Below are 21,535 nucleotides of genomic sequence, written 5' to 3'. Positions count from 1 at the left end.
CATTTTTATACTCAAATTGATTTTGTATCACGATATTTTAGTTTTTTATTCGTTTTCTTGTTTTTTTTTGTCATTTTCTTTTTTAACAGAGATTTGACAAGTCGCCATACAAAAAATAGGGCACAACCACAGGGTTGTGCACGCAAATTGACGCCAAGTTGTGCCAACCCTAATACTTGCACGAAGCCATATGCCCGAGGATCAGTTTCACCCCCTGGTTTAACTTCAAAATGGCGAAGTCTCAAGTATTTCTATTACTATTAATGTTGTTTAGTGTAATATTGATAGCTTTAGTTAACTAACGTAGAAGTGTACAGCTAATAAAGAAATAGTCTTGAAACGCGATTAACCATTTAGTCAACACCCGGAAATCAATTGAACCTATTTGTAAAGTCCAGCTATCTATTACTAAAAGCAAAGAGAATTTGAAATAGAGGTGAATTGTCAAAGAAAATTTTGTAGCAACAGTAAATTTACTGCCATCTTCGGCCTCTACTGTGGCTACAAAGTTTTCTTTGACATTCCACCCCTATTTCAAATTCTCTTTGCTAGCAACTACCGAACAACGCCATGCTCTACGAGCAAACTTTATACATTTGCATCATAAATTTGAAGGAAGGATTTTTTTTTAAGAAAAATAAAAAATTTTTCGTGTAAACGGTGTAGAAAAGAGTAAATCTCATTGAAGTGTAAGTAGCCCCTTTCAATTTGTGTGTAACATTTTGTGCGTAAACAGTATAATCAGTGGAACGCGTAGAGCAGCATCAAGAATGTGCAGATTGCGACCACGATGCCCACTATGAGGGAGTCGCGCCGCTTCCGCGCGTTTATTCGGTACATCAGGCTGTTCAGCATTGGGAACCTGGAAATAAACATATACATTTTTCTAACCAAAATTAATACTCTACATGCATAGCTGGGCATTAACTCGTTAATCCGTTAATCGTTAATTAACGAAGTTAACATTTTGATTAACGGATTAACTTTTAAGTTAACTTTTAAAAATGTTAACGGACACGTTAACTTCCGTTAATGTGCAGAAGTCCGTTAATCGTTAATCCAATGCCTACTATTTACCGCACGAAACCGCGGCGCGGCGCGAAAAACAGGTTCAGACAAGTATGAAATGACAAGTGCCGGGCGGCGCGTGGCAGCGCGTGAAACAAAAACAAAACTAGATATATTTGGCCGGCGCGTGCGAGTAAGAAAACTGCGAAAATTTTTTTTTCGTTTGATCATTTCATTACTTAGAGCCGGTGCTTACAGTGACGAGTGTTTTGTTTGCGAGTGTAATTTAGTTAAAAATAGTGTATTGTGCAGTTTAGTAATTAAAACCGTATCATGGAAGATATGGAATCGAATTCCAGCAATGCTGATGAGAATCCATGGCCACATTTGACTGAGTATGTGGAATTTGTATCCAGATCGGGCCAGCAAATACTTTTTGCGTGTAAGCGATGCTTGCCGAAAGACACCAAAATAAAAGTTCATGTATCAAGCCTGAATAATTTGAAACAACATGTAAGAAGGGTACATGAGTCACAGTACGTACAGTTTGAAGAGATTGTTAAGGCGGGCTCTAGCCGGGGCAAGACAAAAAGGAGAACTCATTCTGACGGTGACGATGATAGCACAAGTAGCAGTAATCCTAATCCTGTTAAAAGAAGAATACAACAGGGACGACAGCTGAGCATCGGGGAATCATTCGGGATTGCAGCTACTGGCAGCGGTGTGCCCCAAGCCAAAGTGGAAAAATGTATAGTAAATTTATTTGTTTCAAACATGATTCCTTTACATGTAGTCGAAAGCAAGTCTTTTGGTGCGTTGATAAAAACCTTAAACCCGAGCAAAAATTCAATTTCAAGAAGAACTTTAGGTAGACGCATTACTGACGAACACATTGAATTGAAGCAACACCTGATTAGGTAAGTAACTAAAATAAATACCTATTTTCTATTTATTTTTAAAAGATAAATTTCGCCTTACGTAACCTACGTAGGTATAATTTTATTTGAAAGTTAAAATAATTAGGGGTTCATAAAATAGGTATGCGTGTAGGTATATAATTTTCATTTATTATTATAGCTTTTTTTAAATGTGACGTGTTGTTTATGATTTTAATTTCAGTTTACTTGGAAAAATTAATTGGGTGGCAACGACGGCTGACTGTTGGTCAGCTCACAACAAAAGTTATTTGGGCATGACAGTTCACTGGTTAGATCCTATCACAAGAGCCAGAATGCATGCAGTATTAACGTGCATACGCCTAAAAGGTCATCATACATACGACATCCTGGCCCAAGCAATGATAGATATTCACTATGAATTTCACATAGATAAAAAAATCACAAGGTCAGTAAAATAGACTTACTATTACTATTTTTCGTGGCATCCTAGCTCCTAAACGGCTGAATCGGTTTCGATTTAGTTTTTTTGGTTTGATAGCTGGCTTGATCGAGAATGCTCTTAGCTAGGTTTGATCAAAATCGGTTTAGCCTTTTATTTAGGAGATATTGTACTTTGAAATGTAAATGTCGGGGGATTTTCAACTTTTCAAGTTGGTTAGGTTATTTTATTTTCGCACGTATACAAGTGAGACCACAAACCACATTCATACATACATTAAAAAGCTGGCTTAATTTTATTTTAGGACTACTACGGATAATGGCAGTAACTTTGTAAAGGCATTTGTGCAATTCGGCTCGGAGATCGACATACTTCCAGAGTTGCCATCGTGTGATTTAGAGTCTGAGTCTGACCCTGATATTGCCAATCTTTTAAATCCAAACTCAGAAGAAAATGATGACTTAGAATTTATTTCAGTAGAAAACATACTGAATGCTCCTGATCGTCTCCAGTGCAATGAAATCAATGAACAGATATTAGAAAACTTTAATACTTTGCCAGTTCACATGAGATGTGCTGCACATACGTTCAATTTGGTCGCTAGCAAAGATGCAGATGCTGCTCTACACATAACTGTTTTCAAAACTCCCTACAGAAGTGCCTTAGCCAAGGCACGTACTCTCTGGAATCAGCAATCACGTAGCACGGTAGCAGCAGATATCATTCACGCTGAATTAAGCAGACGACTTGTCCTTCCAAATTCGACGAGGTGGAACTCTCTTTATGATGCTATTGTCGTTCTCAACGCTATATTGGAAACAAAAAGGCCTTCTCTTCACAGAGTTATGACTCAACTAAAAATTGTAACTTTCAATGACCAAGATGTGACTGTAATGAAGGAGTACGCAAAGGTAAATTTATATATGTACATAGTTTAAAATAACATTTTAGTAAAGTTATTTTCTTTCCACATCGTATCAATACTTATATTAAATACTTATTTACAGGTTATGGCCCCTGTCGCGAATGCCCTGGATCGTATCCAAGGAGAAGCTCAAGCATATCTCGGATCACTATTACCGACGATTGCAGCAACTGTCTATAAATTAAAAAATATTAAATCTAAGGGCCTAGTAAATTGCACAGCTTTAGCCAATGCCTTATTAAATGGCATAGAGAAAAGCTTTGGACCACTCCTGAATGATGAACAGTGCCAACTTGCCGCGGCATTTCACCCAAAGTTCCGGTTGATATGGCTGGAAACGTATGACAGCAGTAGAGTGGATGCAGTAAGAAAGTGCATGGAAAAAAGGGTAGAAGATGCCTTACGGCAAGAAGCAGCGGAAAACTCGAAGGACAGAGATAGTTTAAGTGGCGGAGGGAGCAATGTGAGTAACAACGATGATGACGAGGAGGAAGACTTTTTCAATTCTGTCACACAGTCTATAGAAAAACCAAAGAGCTCCAACTCTTTCAAGAATAAAGCGCAAAGTCTCGTTAAAATGTGGCTGGACATGAAATCAAAAGACTCGTTCAACGATGCTGCATTCCTCGGGGAACAAATATTCATAAATCTATTTATTAAATACAATACTGCTATACCCTCAAGCGCTGCAGTTGAACGTTTATTTTCCACGGGTAAAGACATTTTGACACCAAAAAGAGCCTCGCTTTCAGACGAGAACTTCAACATGTTAATGTTCATGAAGGGGAATATGCACCTTATGCCCGACGATTAAATTACACATTTGAATTATACAAGTATTTTGTTTTATTCATAACCTTTCTTTTAAGTTCACTAACGCAACGATATAAAAATGTAATTTTACACATATTAACGGATTAAAGATTAACGTTAACTTGCGTTAATTCTTCCGAAATGTAACGCTTTAACGTTTAACGAAGCTAACTTTTTTTGTAGCGGATTAACGATTAACGAAGTTAAATATTTGATTAACGGTGCCCAGCTTTGTCTACATGCTATGTTGATATGTTTCCACTAATATGTGAGAACTAAAAAAAAATCATTAAAAAACTTTATTGCACGATAAGCATAAATTAAATTAGCATTAGCTTTTCGGTGAAGGAAAACATCGTGAGGAAACCTGCATACATCTGCGAAGAAATTCAAAGGTGTATGTGAAGTCCCCAATCCGCATTGGGCTAGCGTTGGGACTATAGCCCGAGCCCTCTCGCACATGAGAGGAGACCTGAGCCCAGCAGTAGGACGTATATAGGTTGAATTATTATTTATTATTTAAGCATAAATTACAAAGACACATTTTGTAAACTTAAGTGTTAATGAAATAAAGAGTTGGCTATAGTAATATTAGGCTAATCTTTTAATACAATACATTTAGGGGTACTGGTGGTCCCCGCACTAGGCAAGTTTGTACCGCTCTAACTGGATGAACGTATCTTGTTGTATATTATCCAATACCTGTTGGTGATGTCGTTGAACCTGGTCTGCATCCTCTTGAAGGTCTGCCGCTGCGAGGTGAGGTGCTCCCGCGCCTCCATCGCTATGTTGATCTGCTCGTCCACTAGTATGTGGGAACTGGAACAATAAAGACGCAGATTACATTGAAATTTTTACTTGACTACGGGAATTTATTAGGATAGAGATTTATGTAGGTATGTTTTTTCCATCGTTGCTCCAGGAAGTATGTGGGACTCCAATTAGTATTAAGAAAACAAGTTTTTTACCGTAATTTTATTCTGTTTGAGTATAACCCAGGTTGTGAAGTATAAATACCTATCCAAGTGGTTAGCCTACTTGGTGTGCTGGTCGCAGCGGCTGAGGCCGGCGGCGGGAGGCGGACTCGGGCCTCGCAGTAATTCTTCACGTTCTCGCCTCGCGCTCACTTGCGCTGAGGTTTCGGAGAACTCTTGCTGCAGTGAAGAGTGTTTATTAATGTCTACCTGTGCAGATGGTTGGCCTCCTTGGTGTACTGGTCGCGGCGGCTGAGGCCGGCGGCGGGAGGCGGACTCGAGCCTCGCAGTAATTCTTCACGTTCTCGCCTCGCGCTCACTCGCGCTGAGGTTTTGGAGAACTCTTGCTGGTAGTCCTGGAGAGTTTTTTTTTATTACTGGCCATTTTCGTAACTAACTTCAAAAAAGTAGGAAGTTCTCAATTCGTCAGACTTGTAAAAGTAATAAGTATATGCCTAGTTTTTATAGGATTTTCACCATTATTGCCTTAAGATTAGATTCAATATATTTGTTAGGGGACAGCCGACAATAACAAAAGGCTAGAATATTAGATGCAATTTAATGACACAAAATTTAAAAAAATATTAAAATGAGGAACATATTTACCATAAGGATTTCCCTGTGCCTCTTGATAGTGTGCATTGTTGCCGTGCTATTCGGGGCTATTTCACCCATTTTGTCGTTTATTGATGATAGCTGAAATATATAACACAAAATTAACTTGCGAAAAGTATCAGTAATCATTAAGTACCAAACCTATATCGCCAGGTGACAACTAAAACTCACTAATTACTATCACAAGTTAAGAGCCATAGTGAACCGTACTAGTACAAAATATTAAGGTTTAATTTTTGTTTAATTATTTGTTTGCAATTATATAGTGAGTTTTGATTGTCACCTGACAATATATCTGTAGGTTATTTTTTATTAAGCTAGAATAAAATTCTGGGGCTATTTACACTCAGCAACTAACAGGTAGGTAAATACGTTTAAAAACCCACAGATAATAAATGGTTCCAACTGACTTAGAGACAAACAAAAGTTAACTGTAAAACTTAAAAACTAACTAAAAAACTTATAGGCATATCTAAAAACATGTTTTTTTAAACGATTGCAGCGCAGTGGCGTAGCATGGGGGGGGCGGAGGGTGCGGTCCGCACCGGGCGGCACTTTGCCGGGGGCGGCGCTGCGGAGGTGTCAGTTAAAAAAAAAAAAAAATTAAAGTTAATTTCTTCCAGTGTTTTTTTCGTCATTTTTTTTGTTACCAAATCCGGGTACCTATGCAGGTTCTATGCATGGGTGATGCAAGCACAAGGTTTCTCAATAACTATTATTTAGGAAACTTATTTCGTTTCAATGTTATTTTAAATAAATGTCTCCTTACGCATTATTTGTACTTCACCGTAATACGGCAATGACAGACCGTCGTTTCACATGACTTTGAGTAAAAAGCAAGATATAAAAACAAGCTTGCGAATTAGCGAATTGCTGCAGCTGCCCCAATTTTTCGATTTCGCGGCTTCTCGTATGAAACTAGGCAGTATATACTAATATAATATTTTGGTAAACGGCCTTTTGAGCTAAAATATACTGGTAGAAAAACATCAAAGATACGCGTTACGCGTACATTGTTGCAACACGAATTACACCTTGGAGGCAATCGAACTGGGTTTATCTATGGAACCTCGTCGACGTAGATTGACCAAACAAACATTCGGTGACGGAAGTACGGATGCTTGTTTGACCTACGAAAATGAGTTGAGAAGAAGCCTGTTTTCCTCTTTGGACAGAGTAATTTCTGAGATTCGATCGAGATTTCAGCAGCTCGATAATTTAGCAGAGAAATTTTCATTTCTTACACCAGCAAAACTACTGGATGTTACTGGAAAATGTAAGCTTGACCATGCTACCGACATTGACAAGGAGGAGTTTGAACTCGAGCGAGGGCGACTTCGAAGTTTCGCCATTGCTACTGGAGATCTCGATAAATTAGGCAAAGCTAATGTAGGTCCACTCGAATTATTGAAGTTCATTGTCGAATCTAAGCTCGAAATCTCCGTGCCTAACATTTTCATCATGCTCAGAATATTTTTGACAACTGCTATAAGTAATGCTAGTTGTGAGAGGAGCTTTTCGAAACTGAAATTGATCAAAAATTACTTGCGATCTACAATGAGTACGCTGAGATTAACTAATCTAGCTATATTGTCGATCGAACAAGACCTCACTGATGCAATCGATATTGAAAGTGTGATCAAAAACTTTGCTGAAAGGAAGACTAGAAAAGTTAAATTTTAATCTTTCAGTTCAGTTGAGGTCGTTGAGGAGTTGAGCTTAGAATGATACTCGTGCGTAAAATAGCGTTCGTGAAGTAGGCGATTTCTCCATTATTCAGATTATTCTATTAAGTTTTCTCTGTAATGTTTCTAAGTGATATTCTACCTTCTATTCTATGTCAAAAAATGTTAATTTCACTTTTCTATTCAATAAAACTAATAAAAGTACTCTTTTTACACCATGCCCAATTTTTTTATAATGGATGACAAAAATAAGAGGGCGGCAAATTTGGGATCCGCACCGGGTGCGAGTGACCTATGCTACGCCACTGTTGCAGCGCCTTCTGCGTTAGTTCAGATTCGTCGTTAGTAGAGAGAGAAACCTGTGCCCAGTTTGCGGAATGCCACCAATATCTATGTCAATTTATATAATAAATGTACCTTCAACAACTGCTGTAGATCCATAGACATGACATGGTATCACTGTTTATGAGTGGCATCGACTTTGAGCTAAGACCTGAGGTCACCCTAATGCCCAGCTTGCTGGACCAATGTCTATGTCTATGTAATAACTGTACCTTATTCAACAACTGCTGTAGCTCCATAGACATGGTATCAAACATGTCCTCGCTGTTTATGAGCGGCACCGTCTCGGAGCTGAGACCTGAGGTTACAGGGCTGATGCCCAGCTTGCTGAACGCCACCAGTTTCATGTCTATGTCATTTTCTAGTGTCCGAGCCTGTTTACGAAGCTCTGAAAAGTGTGAATGTTATTAGATGGTTGCCCATTAGGCCGCGAACCGGACGCAAGCGGTGAGCGGCAAATCAAGGCCGTTCATACATTTGGTCGAGCGCAATGTATAAATGGCCTAGATTTGCAGCTCGCCGCCACGCGCGCCGTTTGCGTCCAGTTAGCGGCCTTATTTTTCCATTATGCTCCACATAGAAAAATTTGACGTTCCACGGTTACCTGGTACGGTACCTTATGGCGGTTGACGTATGCGCTATTATTAACAACGCTCGTACTAATGCGGTGGCCACGTAAGAGCCACCCGCCATATAAAGTACCTTTACTGTGGAACGACTCAAATGTGCTTACCATACGCTGATAGATTTTTTATATTTTATTTTGATTATTAATAATAATGCTTGATATAAAAACCAACAAGTTAAAGGAAGAATTTAATTGATCCTTTGTTCCTTCTCTTAAGTGTGTAATGCTTGGTATGTAATCATAACATAGCCATGGCAAAGCTTTTTGCCATGGCTATGTTGGCTTTTTGAAAACCAGCTCATGTCTGAATTCATTTCTGGGAAAATATGTTTTAGCGAGTTTTTGCGTGAACAAGTATTGATGTGAGCCTGAGGTAGTTTTCTACAAAGTTCTTGGTTACTGGGGTGCAAAAATATCAAACATTAAACATTTTTGGCAATTCGAGACAACCGCCACCCGTCCCTTTTCTTCGCATTATCTTTTTTATACAATTTATACTAAAAATTATTTCTAATCCCAAATGTTGAATAGGTATGCCATGGATCCCATGACACAATTCAAATTCCAAAGAAGTTTGAACCTTGTGCAATTCTATTTTAGGTTTAAATTTCTTCAATTTTATATCTTGAGTTATAAACTAGTGGAATTATAATTTAATACTAGTTAAGGCAAAGTTATGTACTAATCTAATTGTGTTGCTTACCTTCAACCTCCATTCCTCCCTCCATAAATCCATTCAACCCTCTTAAGAAATATCACCCTATTCTAGGTCCATGCCTGTTACCTTTTCTTATTACCAATATCGCATAATCTGTCAGTTGGAGGAAACAACAAAACACATTCTCCTAGACTGCAAACAGGTAGAAGTATACAGGAGCAAATAACTAGGGACTCCGTGCACACAAGCTAGGGTGGTAAGAGTAGCGCTACCTCGATTTCACGCAACATAGGCATTTGTTGATTTGCAGGAAATGCCCAGAAGCACTAACTAACTATCTGAGTTTGAAGTTAAGCAACTCAATTCAGGGTATGTATTTTATTTTTGTCAACCCTTATTTTCGAAATCAACATTGATAACAGGATTTAATGATGACACACATTGCAAGTATGTTGAAATGTTATCACTTATCTTTGTTGTTTCTTGTTTTTATGTATATAATGTTTGAAGACATTTTTTATTTTCTATTATCAAGTAGACTTCTCGAAAGGAGATTACATCAATGTTAAAGTATTGGATAACTTCCAGCAAAACTTAGCACTTTATCTACCAGTCAAGCTTATTTGAAGATTGTGAAACGCTAACTATGGCTTTATTTGTCAGATAAGTATAGGGCTGTTATCCGTCCAGGTTTTCCCGGATTTGTCCTAGTTTGGAGGCCGTCCGGGGGGGGGGGGGGGGTGTCAAAAAGGGGACACTTTTCATGTAAGGAAGCACATTAAAACTACATGTAAAATTAGAGGTCTTGTTTTTTAAAAATATTATTTTCGGACTCGTCCGGGGAAAAATGCGATTTACGCCAAATGTTCGGGTTTTTATAAATCTTTGTCCGGGTTTGGCGAAATTCGAGATGGCAGCCCTAGATAAGTAGCAAGTAGCATAATCAGGACAATACTTGGACATTGTGAAACAGGCCCTAAGAGAATGAAACCTTTTTGAAGGCCATTACTTTGACAAGTGACAATGTTTACTCTTTGCTAAAATCAGAACAATAAATAAATAAACCATACGGTGCTTAAATATTACAACTAAGTAGTTCTGAATATTCTTATAAAATCATTTGAACCGGTAAAATTTCATCGAATGGCCAAAGTGATTCATGCAACGTCATAAGATAATGTCAACTTATTACTGTTTACAACAATAAAATTACACTAGAACAACGTTACCTTCCCAGGAGGAGCCTCCGAGAGTAGCCATTTTTCCTTTTTTAATAACACAATTATCACTTTTTCTCTGATATAATTTTCTTAAACACTACTTTAATCCAATTTAAGGAGAACATACATTTACTCATTTGCAATAACTGAAGAAAGTACTAGTATATAATTTTTTTGACAGACGACAGACACAAAGTGCAAAATGACGTTTCGTGAATGAGTGTTACCTTAAGTGAAATATATCGTAATTTTGTCTTTTTTTCCATTAGTCAATTTTATTTCATTATATTTTACTCTACTTTTAATTTAAAAAACAATCAATAAATTAAAAATCAATATCAAAAAACTCTAATAAAATTTGCGTGTAAGGGGTATTTTTATAATTTTTGTACGTATATTTCTTTTAACGATATACCTAGTGATATCTCTCTCGTACCAAAGGGTAAAATCTCGCTAGTGCGAAAGAGATAATAATATCTTTTTACTTTAAAATTAACTGGGGGATATATATTCTGACCTAATTCACGTTTTAAAGTAAGAAACAAACTGGTTCTGAATTAACTAACGTCAGTTTATTAACCTGACCAAAACATTAATAAACAGCCGATTTCCACGATCTTTTTAGGGTTAAAAAATGTATGTACCATTGACCCCTGCCATCTTGTATTGAACTGATTCAACTTGTCATTGTCTATCTCTTTTCTTCGTTTAATTTTTAGCAAGTTTTTTTATTACGTTTTGTTCCGAAAAAGGCATATTTTTACAGGCACTGTATATGATCTCAATTTAGTAAATAGTCAGTTAAAATCATTGGAAACGTATCATTACTAGCGATATGTTTTCATAATTGCCAAATTATCGTTTTCCCTTTCACTCGTTATCTCCCCCACCCACCCGTGTGTTCTTTGTTTTCGATTCGTCGACGTCGATTTCCCCTTAGCTGTTTCGCAAGCAAGCAGTACACTGTGCAGTGTAGTGCGATACATAGTGAGCTGTGTGTTCAATTTTAAAGTGTAATTATTACGATAAACTTATTATTTATTTTGTATAGTGTATAAGTTTTTAGCTAAGAGTTGGCATTTAATAGTTCGTAATACATAACGTTCTATTACTTTTCAGTACAATTTTAGTGGCAAGGACGAAATCAACGCAATAGCCAGCCAAAATGGCTGCTGCTAACAAACCTTTGCAATTTGATAAAATATGTCGGGCGTGCTTACAAATCAAGAAAGACATGAGGCCTTTATTCGAGCAACTTACTGCTACGATGCTGATGGGAATATCTAAAGTGCAGGTGAGATAACGAATTGTGATATTTTGGGAATGTGTTGCTCTCTTTCGCACCCGTAGGGAAAGTGTATAACGTTGGTTGACCGACAGAAGTCCACGCATCGCGTCATCTTTGTTTAGAATTCTGTAACCAATTTGTACTACTGTGGCAGCATTGCTCATTCACCAAATTCGATTGAGAAATATCTTTCTGTCACTGTCTGGCGCGAGCGTGGTAATTAGTGCGAGTGAGATGGTGTAACGTCGATGTATGATAACTTAAATATTTTCCGGGAGATGGGGGACCGAGACGGATATTTAATTGAATAACTTATCTCGTGTTGTCATCCTTATCACAACGGACTGATAAGTTGATAACGAGAATGGCGGGAATGAATTTGTTTAAAACTTTTAGAAGGTAAAACTATTTTAATTATTTATTTATTTTATTTTAGTATATGGAAAACCAACAACCCTAAATATATCTAGAACGAATATTAATAACATTATACTAAATATCAGGTTTTTTTGATATAATTCTCAGGCAAATACGTTAAAATGTATTTGTGGGAAATGGAAGTTATGCAAAAAATAAACTCGGATTTGTTTTGTGATTCATAAAGCATCACGCCAGACATTAACGTTAAAAAAATAAAAGTAAAATGGACTACAATCAAATAAATATAGCGGAATTTGCGTACTTACTATTCTAATTTTGTATGTCAATTTGAATTAAAGAAAAAGGTAATTTCTTTGTTTAAATAGGTATCCGTCGGTGACGGCCTGCCTTCTCAGCTGTGCCTTCAGTGCGTGCACCAGATCTCCCGCTGCCACGCCTTCAAGGAGCTCGTGGAACGGAACGACGTAACTTTACGCGAGCACGCGAAAAACGTCGCTGAGGAGGCGCGTAACAATGAGGTTGGTACACTGATTTTAAATGGGACACTGAGGGCAGCTACCTAATCCCATGCTATTACCCGAAAACAAGCATACGGTTCGCCTGATGGTAACCTAACCGGGTCGGCAAAGCGCATGTAACACTGGAGTTACAGGCGTCCATAGGCTACGGTGACTGCTTACCATCAGGCGGGCATTATGCTTGTTTGCCGTCATTGTGGTATTAAAAAAAACACTCCGCACCCTCGTTGACCTCTGGCACTGGCAACCTTACTCACCAGCAGGAACACAACACTATGAGTAGGGTTTAGTGTTATTTGGTTGCGGTTTTCTGTAAGGTGGAGGTACTTTCCCAGTTGGGCTCTGCTCCAGATCTGGAATGACATCCGCTGTGTTGTGTCCTACCACACAAAGCGAGATGATATTCACAATGCCCATCATACGGTCCATAAAATATAATATTATGAGACCTTTCCCTACCTTTTTAAGGAACGGCGATTGGCATTTACAGATATTGAAAAAATGTACAGTCGACAAACTAATTCTTTTTACCAAAAAAATGTTTTGAAATAAAGAAAGAATGACATTTATTCCGTAAAGCACACATACACAGGACAAGAAGATGAAAGAAATAAGATAAAAAGATAATGATAAGAAGTTAAGAACAACAAAACAAAAAAAAACAACAGATAAAATTATGTACACATTAAAAATCGAAAATTACACACTTGGGACCAGCAATGTGTGCAGTAGGTAAAAGACCCTGTCTCAGCATATTGTTCCTATTCGCAAACAAGGCAAATTGTAACGCTGTTATTCTGCCAAGGCCTTGGGGAGTTTTGATGCCAATCATTCGTATAGCGTTGCAATTTGCCTCGTTTGCGACTAGCAACAATATCCTAAGACAAAGTCTTTTCCCTACTGCACACATTGCTGGACCCAAGTGTGTAATTTTCAGTTATGAATGTGTACATAATTTTATCTGTTGTTTTTTGTTTTGTTGTTCTTATCATTTTCTTTTCATCTTATTTCTTTCATCTTTTTGTCCTGTGTATGTGTGCATTATGGAAAAAAAAAATTACTTTCTTTTTTTCATTCCACTTTATCCAGGATCAAAAGCTTAGGACCACTTGCGCGTTCCAGGGTTAGCCAACGAATTCAGAGTTAACCAATTATACAGTACAGTTTATAGGTAAAAGGTTAACTCCGACTTAGTTTGTCAACACTGAACAAGAAAGTTTTAGATAAGAAGAAAAGCTGGACCCTGGTAATGTCCTTAAACTACGTCCAAAAGAGGTATGGGCATGTGAATGTCATCTCGCTTTGTGTGGTAGGGCACAGCACAGCAGATGTCATTCCAGACCTAGAGCAGAGCCCAACTGGGGATGTACCTCCACCTTACAGAAAACCGCAGCCAAATAACACTAGACCCTACTCATAGTGTTGTGTTCCTGCCGGTGAGTAAGGTTGCCATAGCTCAACGAGAGTGCGGAGTGTTAGGGTCGGCAACGCGCATGTAACTCCTCTGGAGTTGCAGGCGTAAATAGGCTACAGAGACTGCTTACCATCAGGCGGGCCGTATGCTTGTTTGCCACCCGTAGTATTAAAAAAAAAGGCACAAATGAATGAAATTTTTCATGCCTTCACATTATTTCAGGACAAAGTCTTGGGCCTGGTGCCGGACGCCGCCCAGTACATCCAGTACATAGAGCTACCGATAAACAACACGCCGCAGCTGCTGGAGGGACTGTTTGAACCACTGCCCGAGAAACAGGAGTTCGTTGATCCCAACAAGCAGGTATTTCATTTGTTCTTTTTAGGGTTCCGTACCCAAAGGGTAAAACGGGACTCTATTACTAAGACTCCGCTGTCCGTCCGTCCGTCTGTCTGTCACCAGGCTGTATCTCATGAACCGTGATAATTATGTTGCCGCTATAACAACAAATATGGGCGAGTACGATTTGTACTTGGTCGTTTTTTTTACGTACTTAGGCCGCAGAGTGGACGCAAGCGGCACTTTCGTCCACTCTGCAGCCTTAGAGATAAAGCATTTATAAACAGCACAATAAATTTTTGGTGGAAGCTTTTATCGCTGCCTGTACTTTTCTTTCCATAAACAACTACTTAATGCTAATCAAGACGACTCTAACAACCCCAAACACAATTAGTTTTAGTTGCTTTATCACAGAGTTCCCAAGGCCCCAGCTCCAAGTCATTATAATATTGCATTGTCATCCAATTTACATATGTATTCAAGATTTCAGCTCAATCGAAAATCGGGATGTGGGTCAAATTTAGCTTCCAAGATTTGACCCACACTAATTAACATACATACTCGTACTAACAAGGCAAGTTCAATAAAAGCTTGTAAAAAGGATATCCCAAAAGCTTGTCTTAATAAAAAAATATAATTGTAAACAAGAAGTTTATCTATTATTATTTTCTCCTCAGATTGACACATCACAGCCGAACAAAGAAGAATCTGGCCTCAACTCAGACGAAGAAAACTACCTCCAACTAGTAGTCTTCCAAGCCACATCATCAGTCGCCCCAGGCCGTCACGTGTGTAACCTCTGCCACAAGGAGTTCAAACACGCACGCTGGTTGAAACTACACATGCGGTCTCACTCTAACTGGATCAAGGCTAATTGCAAGAAGCCGCCGATGTGCCCCATCTGCGAGAGGACTTTCAAGGTATGTACAGATTGTAAGAGAGAGAGAGAGAGGCAGACATAGAGAGAGAGAAACTGTGCCACAAGCAGTTCAAACACGCACGCTGGTTGAAATTGCACATGCGATCACACCCTAACTGGATCAAGGCTAACTGCAAGAAACCGCCGATGTGCTCCATCTGCGAGAGGACTTTCAAGGTATGTGCCGATTGTAAGAGAGAGGCGTTCAAACACGCACGCTGGTTGAAACTGCACATGCGATCACACTCTAACTGGATCAAGGCTAATTGCAAGAAGCCACCGATGTGCCCCATCTGCGAGACGACTTTCAAGGTATGTGCAGATTGTAAGAGAGAGAGAGAGAAAGAGAGGCAGATTTAGAGGAGAGAGAAACTGTGCCACGAGCATTTCAAACACGCACGCAGGTTGAAACTACACATGCGAAGTCACTTCAACTGGATCAAGGCTAATTGCAAGAAGCCGCCGATGTGCCCCATCTGCGAGAGGACTTTCAAGGTATGTACAGATTGTAAGAGAGAGAGAGACAGTCCGACATGGGGAGAGAGCGAGAGACAACATCTGCCACAAGGAATTCAAACACGCACGCTGGTTGAAACTACACATGCGGTCTCACTCTAACTGAGGCTGCCTCTATGTCTTTCAAGGTATGTACAGATTGTAAGAGAGAGAGAGACAGTCCGACATGGGGAGAGAGCGAGAGACAACATCTGCCACAAGGAATTCAAACACGCACGCTGGTTGAAACTACACATGCGGTCTCACTCTAACTGAGGCTGCCTCTATGTCTTTCAAGGTATGTGCAGATTATAACAGAGAGAAACAGAGACAAACAGACTAAGGAGAGAGAGAGAGAGTATTGAACCGTAGAATAGCAGTTTTGAAAATATAAAATTAGTATTTGGCTTTCCATCAGAGAAAGGTCCTCATGCTTCATGTGCATAAACTGTTCTGAAACAGGTTCCTTGACGATTCTCATCGACGATCATTGACGATTCTCGCGGCGTTGTATGGGGGCTGACAGTCCGTACTTTATTTAATAGTAGTACGTTCGGATTAGTCCAGTTTCTTCACGACACGACGTTTTCCTTTACTGGAGAGATCCGCTAATTATCAATTTACGTAAGTACGTAAGTCAAAAATATTTTATTTTATTTTTATTTCAATAAAATACAGTGGGTACTGACTTAATATTAAATACAACGTCCCACAAAACTGTTTGCACAGTTTGACTGTGGGATCCGTGGATAAACTTGGTGCAACCCGTACAAAAACACAATTTATTTATTTATTATTATTCGGAGATCCAACAGCTGTTAATATGTCTATAGCAGGGGTTCCCAATCTTTTTCAACATGCGGCGCAGTTACAAGTTTAGTATTTTGCAACGGCGCCCTTGTAAATTTAAAATCACGGTCGAAAAAGAGTGACACGACGCTATATTATTTGCCGATGCGAGCGCTCAAATAGGTACCCGCGAATATTTGTGGTTTCGTATAATGATAGAACTCACGGCGCCCCTCTTTACTTTCTACGGCGCACCAGGGCGCCGCGGCGCACACTTTGGGAACCCCTGGTCTATAGGATTTATAAATGTGATACAAAAAGCCAGTTACAGCTCACCAGTAAAAATTATCAGTACTATCACCACCACACGACCATCAAGGCTCATAAAATTGCTGATAGACAGATCTTTCAACCTATGTCATTTGTTCACAGGGTCCAGGCATGCTGAAAATGCACATGCGGACACACGAGCAGCGGCCGCCCAAGCAGCCAACATGCTCGGTCTGCCAACGGAACTTCCCCACCAAAACCCTGTTGTACAGACACCGGCAGACCCACTTTGAACAGAAGACACACCAGTGCTCAGTTTGTGAGAAAAGGTTGGTACTATAAGAAACTAAACACAAATGGCAAATACGCTAGGTCTGACAACGCAATTTTCCTACCTGGACCTTGCTGTACCGACAAAGGCAGACCCACTTCGAACAGAAGACATACCAGTACTCGGTTTGTGAGAAAAGGTTTGGTACTATAAGAAATTAAACGCACAAGTAGCAATTATATTCGGTCGGTCGACGCTACTCCCCCACCCAAACCCTGCTGTACCGACACAGGCAGACTCATTCCGAACAGAAGACACACCAGTGCTCGGTTTGCGAGAAAAGGTTGATACTATAAGAAACTAAACATTAATAGCAGGAATACTCGGTCTGACAACGCAATTTCCCCACCAAAACCCTGCTGTACCGACACCGGCAGACCCACTTTGCTCAATTTGCGAGAAAATGTTGGTAAAGACGCAAATCTAAAAAAGGTACCTTTACATTGGACACCCCTACCCGTTAGCTTCAACCCCAGTCCCCATCCATCAGTAATTTTAGTATTTTTGTTTAAGATACCTTAACCTACAAGTATGCCAAAATTGGCTTATACACGGATTACTTCCCCTATTTTTCCGTCTATGGGTGGGCTATGAGGAATCTATGCATACTGATTTTAAATGACTTTCTTTTGGTAGGTTCTACAGCGGCTACGCGCTACGGTCGCACATGGCGCGGCACCGCGGCGAGCGGCCCTACGTGTGCTCCATGTGCTCGAAGAGCTTCTACAACCCGACTGACTTAAAGGTGAGTCATAAAACAGCCACCCTCAAATATTTGAGGCGCGTACTGATCCCGTCGGAATGCCTATTTATATTTTTTCATCACACTTGCTCGAAAAAGATCTTATTTAATGCAGGTGTACTGAAGGACAAAGGCCTATTTTGTTCCCGCGTGAGTTATGGATTGTGAAAAAAAAAGCTATAACTCCCTAAGGAGTTATAGCTTTTTTCTTAAATTATGTCACTTCATACAAACCAAGTAGCATAAACGAGTTTTACTTTTAAAATACTGACGTTTTTAATTTAATATTTTTGTTTATGTTTAAAATTATTTAATTTAACAGCTGTATAAATATTTTTACATAATTTTCAATCGTGGTTGAATGCCGAATAGGTCTGTGCCTTCGATGCCTAACCTGTCGAGAAATTACAAAATGGCGGACAAAAGTTTGGTATGTCACCGTAGTTAAGAATGATTTCGCTTAAAATTTAGTTTTTTCTTCGTAAGTGTGATGAAAAACATTGTGTGTAACTCCGGGGATAAGAATATTGCAAACTCGGGTCTTTAATTCCCTCCAGCCTGCAGCTGTCGCCCCCGCATCCAAAATTTCACTTACCCCCCTCGTTGCACAATGTACTATTAATTTATTGCATTCAAATATCGGTTATTTATTTCATTCAAATATTTAACCCTTACCATCAGTTGATCCGTCTGCTCGTTTGCCTCCTCTATCATAAAAAACCGGACAAGTGCGAGTTGGACTCGCCCACCGAGGGCTCCGTACTTTTTAGTATTTGTTGTTATAGCGGCAACTGAAATACATCATCTGTGAAAATTTCAACTGTCTAGCTATCACGGTTCATGAGATACAGCCTGGTGACAGACGGACGGACGGACGGACAGCGGAGTCTTAGTAATAGGGTCCCGTTTTACCCTGTGGGTACGGAACCCTAAAAAACTTATGAGCTCAATATGAACCAATTTTCGGTGTCTGATTAGTGATTGAGCTCAATATTGCAGCAATTAATAAATTTCGGTGTTAATATAATGTACACATATGAAGAGCTGATCTGAAACGTTGAGAAATAATAAATAGATGCGTAAAGAAACTTTCCTTTCGTTTTTTATATTAATTAGTAATTATAACAATATAAAAAAACTTATTTTAAATCGAAACTTCCGAAGAGGCGAGCGCGCCGCACGGTATCTTATCAAACTTCTTATTTTCTTCCTCATTCGATCTGAACGCTTCTGCAAACTTTTTCTTCGATTTTGGCGCTAAATAAATCGGGAAATCGATTTTGAAGCGTATTATCAAATTACCTTTCGCTTTTTTAGGACACGCGGGTACTGGAAGACCTTCATCGTCTATTATTTTTTCATAAGTCGGTGTGATGACGTCAGAGATTTTAGTTCTGACCACTCTATCGTCTAAGGTTTTTAAGGTTATATCGAGACCGCAAAGAGCTTCTTCTAAACTTACTGGTTTGACGATTAGTAAGTCGCTCAGACCACATCGTACGTACGTATCATGCGGACGGTCTTCCGTTACGAATATAACGTCTGCTGGAATCCTAGTTGGTCCTTGGTCGCCTTCCGATTTAAAAAGTATTTCTGTATTAGGATAGATACCAGGTGGGAAAGGGATAGAAAGCACTTTCTCTCGCAACTTCAGCTCTGAGCAAGTCTCATCAGTGAACACTAAGCGTTGGATTTTCATTTTCTTTAGTCCTCCTTTGTAAATTTCTTCTAAAGACAAAGCCAGTGGTCTGAAAATAGTGACGTCCTTTTCTTTATAGCCTCGGCCTAGAGGAGACTCGAACATTGGAGGTGGGTTTTCATAGTAGTCCAATAAGTTGGCGTATGGGTTGGTCGTGCCGAAGAAATTATGGAAGGTCTTAAGCGGCTCTCCGTGGTAGGCGTAAGGCTGTATGTATTCTGTAAAATTAAAGTATATTTTAACTGTTATAAAATGCGACGACTTGAACAGAACAAAGTGAGGCTGTGTCATAACCGTCTTATTTTCATAGAAATTTGAAATTAATAATTAATAATGAATACCATGCAGCGTTAGCTTGGTTCGACAGCGCTTTTTGATTTCATTTCATAACTAAACGACCACCTGGTCAGAACGATGAAAACACCACCAAATTTTAAATTTTAAAAACCCCCTACGCAATTATGCCAAAACCTGCCTTACATCATTTTGGAAAAAGCTGATACTCTTCAAACTACTACATCGAATTTTACCAATCATAGCTAGGAACCACCGCAAGGAAACTCGCTTTCACGTGGAAAAACCCGCATCGAAATTGGTCCTTCCGTTTAAGAGCTACGTTGCCACACACAGACATTGGCGTCAAACGTATACTAACACCCCTCTTTTTGCATCGGGAGTTAATAATTATCTGCTTCAATTTTTTGGACTGCTCAAATAAAGGTTTACGATCAAGCAATGTTATATGATCATGATTTCATGATCTATTCTATACGAGTATATGTGTATAATACAACTGCCAAATACCTTTAGCCTCGGGTACACCTTGTTTCAGACCTTCACCATACTGCTCAAAGACTGCCCTATGCTTATAGTCAACCAGCACCTCGTAAGCCTCGCCGATCGGCGCAAAGAGTCGCTTCATGCCTTATGATAATCAAGAAATGTTATATGATCATGATCTAAACGTCTATAATACAACTGCCAAATACCTGTAGGCCCCGGGACCCCTCGTTTCAGACCTTCTTCACCATACTGATCAAAGACTGCCCTATGCTTATGATCAACCAGCACCTCGTAAGCCTCCCCGATCAGAGCAAAGATTCGCTTCATGCCTTCATCCCCGTCATGCCTTTCCGGGTTATACTTTAACGCCAAGCGACGATATGCCTTTTTAATCTCATATTGTGAACACGATCGTTTCACGCCTAAAATACCATAGTAGTCGAAACCCATTGTAATGTGTTAAAATTATTGAAAATAAAATTGTTAGTCAATATCAAACTTGTTGTGATCTGAATGACACGTAAATGTCAAATGTCAAGCAAATGTCTGGAAGTGGCCAGTTGCTTTACAACTTTATAAATAAGGTTTTTTTAATTTTTTTTTAGTAATATTTATTTATTTCACAGCAAAATGCATTCTGATAAAAAATTAAAACTAGAAATAAACCTCAAAAATATTTTTTTATAACAAACTAACTGTATATAAATTTGAAATAGATTAAAGTTGAGATAAAGCCATTTCCGGTTGAATTTCAAAATGGCGACTGGAAAATATTAGTGACGTTCTCAAGCAAAAGGTACCGCACTGTCGCTTATCATAAAGATTCATCTATTTATTAAATCACACAAAATTTTGACTTTTTGGCCCCCTCTCCCCGTGTCACGCTTTTACTAAATCTTTAACACGTACTGTCACATTTGGCATGACCTTCGTATTTGATAAAACAAGGTCATTAAATATTAATATAAAATGCATACAAGTATAGTAACAAGTACCGATAAATAAGAAACCCCAAAAAATAGTTTATAATATACCTGTTTAAACTTTAAAGAATACACTAGTCACTAGTACAGTCTGCGATAAAAACTTGTGTAGCATATTTTTATTAAGAAAAGCTTATTATCTCAGGTACATTTCCGCCTCCACACCGGCGAGAAGCCCCTAAAGTGCTCCGAATGCAACAAGACCTTCCGCCGCCACTCCACGCTCTGCCAACACATGAAGAAACACAGAGGCATCCGTAACCACGTGTGCAATGTGTGCAACAAGGCCTTCTACGAGGTGTCCAAGCTTAATGCGCACATGAGGGTTCATACTGGTAAGCTACAGATCCTTTAGCATTCTTAGTCTGACAAAACTAC

General features: G+C 39.1%; 3 protein-coding genes across 4 annotated transcripts; 1 reads left to right on the top strand and 2 right to left on the bottom strand.

Moving 5' to 3' along the window:
• Positions 1-682: 682 nt before the first annotated feature.
• On the bottom strand, positions 683-10,394 carry LOC133529370 (Golgi SNAP receptor complex member 1). Its single transcript, XM_061867078.1, has 6 exons — positions 10,216-10,394; positions 7,913-8,088; positions 5,665-5,754; positions 5,269-5,414; positions 4,787-4,903; positions 683-862 (listed from the first exon to the last, which is right to left on the bottom strand). The coding sequence occupies exons 1-6, from the start codon at positions 10,244-10,246 to the stop codon at positions 742-744; spliced, it is 681 nt and encodes a 226-aa protein (XP_061723062.1). The 5' UTR covers positions 10,247-10,394; the 3' UTR covers positions 683-741.
• A 279-nt stretch (positions 10,395-10,673) lies between these two features.
• Positions 10,674-21,512, top strand: LOC133529368 (zinc finger protein 664-like). Of its 2 annotated transcripts, none has more exons than XM_061867075.1 (8): positions 10,674-11,219; positions 11,326-11,500; positions 12,241-12,393; positions 14,030-14,170; positions 14,824-15,066; positions 16,782-16,948; positions 17,587-17,695; positions 21,303-21,512. In XM_061867075.1, the coding sequence occupies exons 2-8, from the start codon at positions 11,372-11,374 to the stop codon at positions 21,510-21,512; spliced, it is 1,152 nt and encodes a 383-aa protein (XP_061723059.1). In that variant the 5' UTR covers positions 10,674-11,219; positions 11,326-11,371. The 2 variants fall into 2 exon arrangements, with proteins under 2 accessions (XP_061723059.1, XP_061723060.1); XM_061867076.1 differs by having other exon boundaries at positions 11,180-11,200.
• Positions 18,773-20,703, bottom strand: LOC133529369 (dnaJ homolog subfamily B member 13-like). The gene is made up of 2 exons (XM_061867077.1): positions 20,381-20,703; positions 18,773-19,609 (listed from the first exon to the last, which is right to left on the bottom strand). Exons 1-2 carry the CDS (start codon positions 20,622-20,624, stop codon positions 18,837-18,839), a joined length of 1,017 nt encoding a protein of 338 aa, XP_061723061.1. The 5' UTR covers positions 20,625-20,703; the 3' UTR covers positions 18,773-18,836.
• Positions 21,513-21,535: the final 23 nt, after the last annotated feature.

Source organism: Cydia pomonella, chromosome 20 (genome assembly GCF_033807575.1).
Source record: "Cydia pomonella isolate Wapato2018A chromosome 20, ilCydPomo1, whole genome shotgun sequence".
Classification (NCBI taxonomy): domain Eukaryota; kingdom Metazoa; phylum Arthropoda; class Insecta; order Lepidoptera; family Tortricidae; genus Cydia; species Cydia pomonella.
Note: the sequence above shows the minus strand (reverse complement) of the source record. Positions and strands in the feature narration are given on the sequence as shown.

Coding starts and splice junctions, on each gene's coding strand:
- LOC133529370 (XM_061867078.1), bottom strand. CDS start 10,246: ATGGCTACTCTCGGAGGCTCCTCCTGGGAAG. Junction 8,089..10,215: donor CGGAGGCTCCTCCTGGGAAG/GTAACGTTGTTC, acceptor CACACTTTTCAG/AGCTTCGTAAACAGGCTCGG. Junction 4,904..5,268: donor GAGGCCAACCATCTGCACAG/GTAGACATTAAT, acceptor TTATTGTTCCAG/TTCCCACATACTAGTGGACG.
- LOC133529368 (XM_061867075.1), top strand. CDS start 11,372: ATGGCTGCTGCTAACAAACCTTTGCAATTTGATAAAATATGTCGGGCG. Junction 14,171..14,823: donor TCGTTGATCCCAACAAGCAG/GTATTTCATTTG, acceptor TTTTCTCCTCAG/ATTGACACATCACAGCCGAA. Junction 16,949..17,586: donor TGCTCAGTTTGTGAGAAAAG/GTTGGTACTATA, acceptor TTCTTTTGGTAG/GTTCTACAGCGGCTACGCGC.
- LOC133529369 (XM_061867077.1), bottom strand. CDS start 20,624: ATGGGTTTCGACTACTATGGTATTTTAGGCGTGAAACGATCGTGTTCA. Junction 19,610..20,380: donor AGGGGTCCCGGGGCCTACAG/GTATTTGGCAGT, acceptor TTAATTTTACAG/AATACATACAGCCTTACGCC.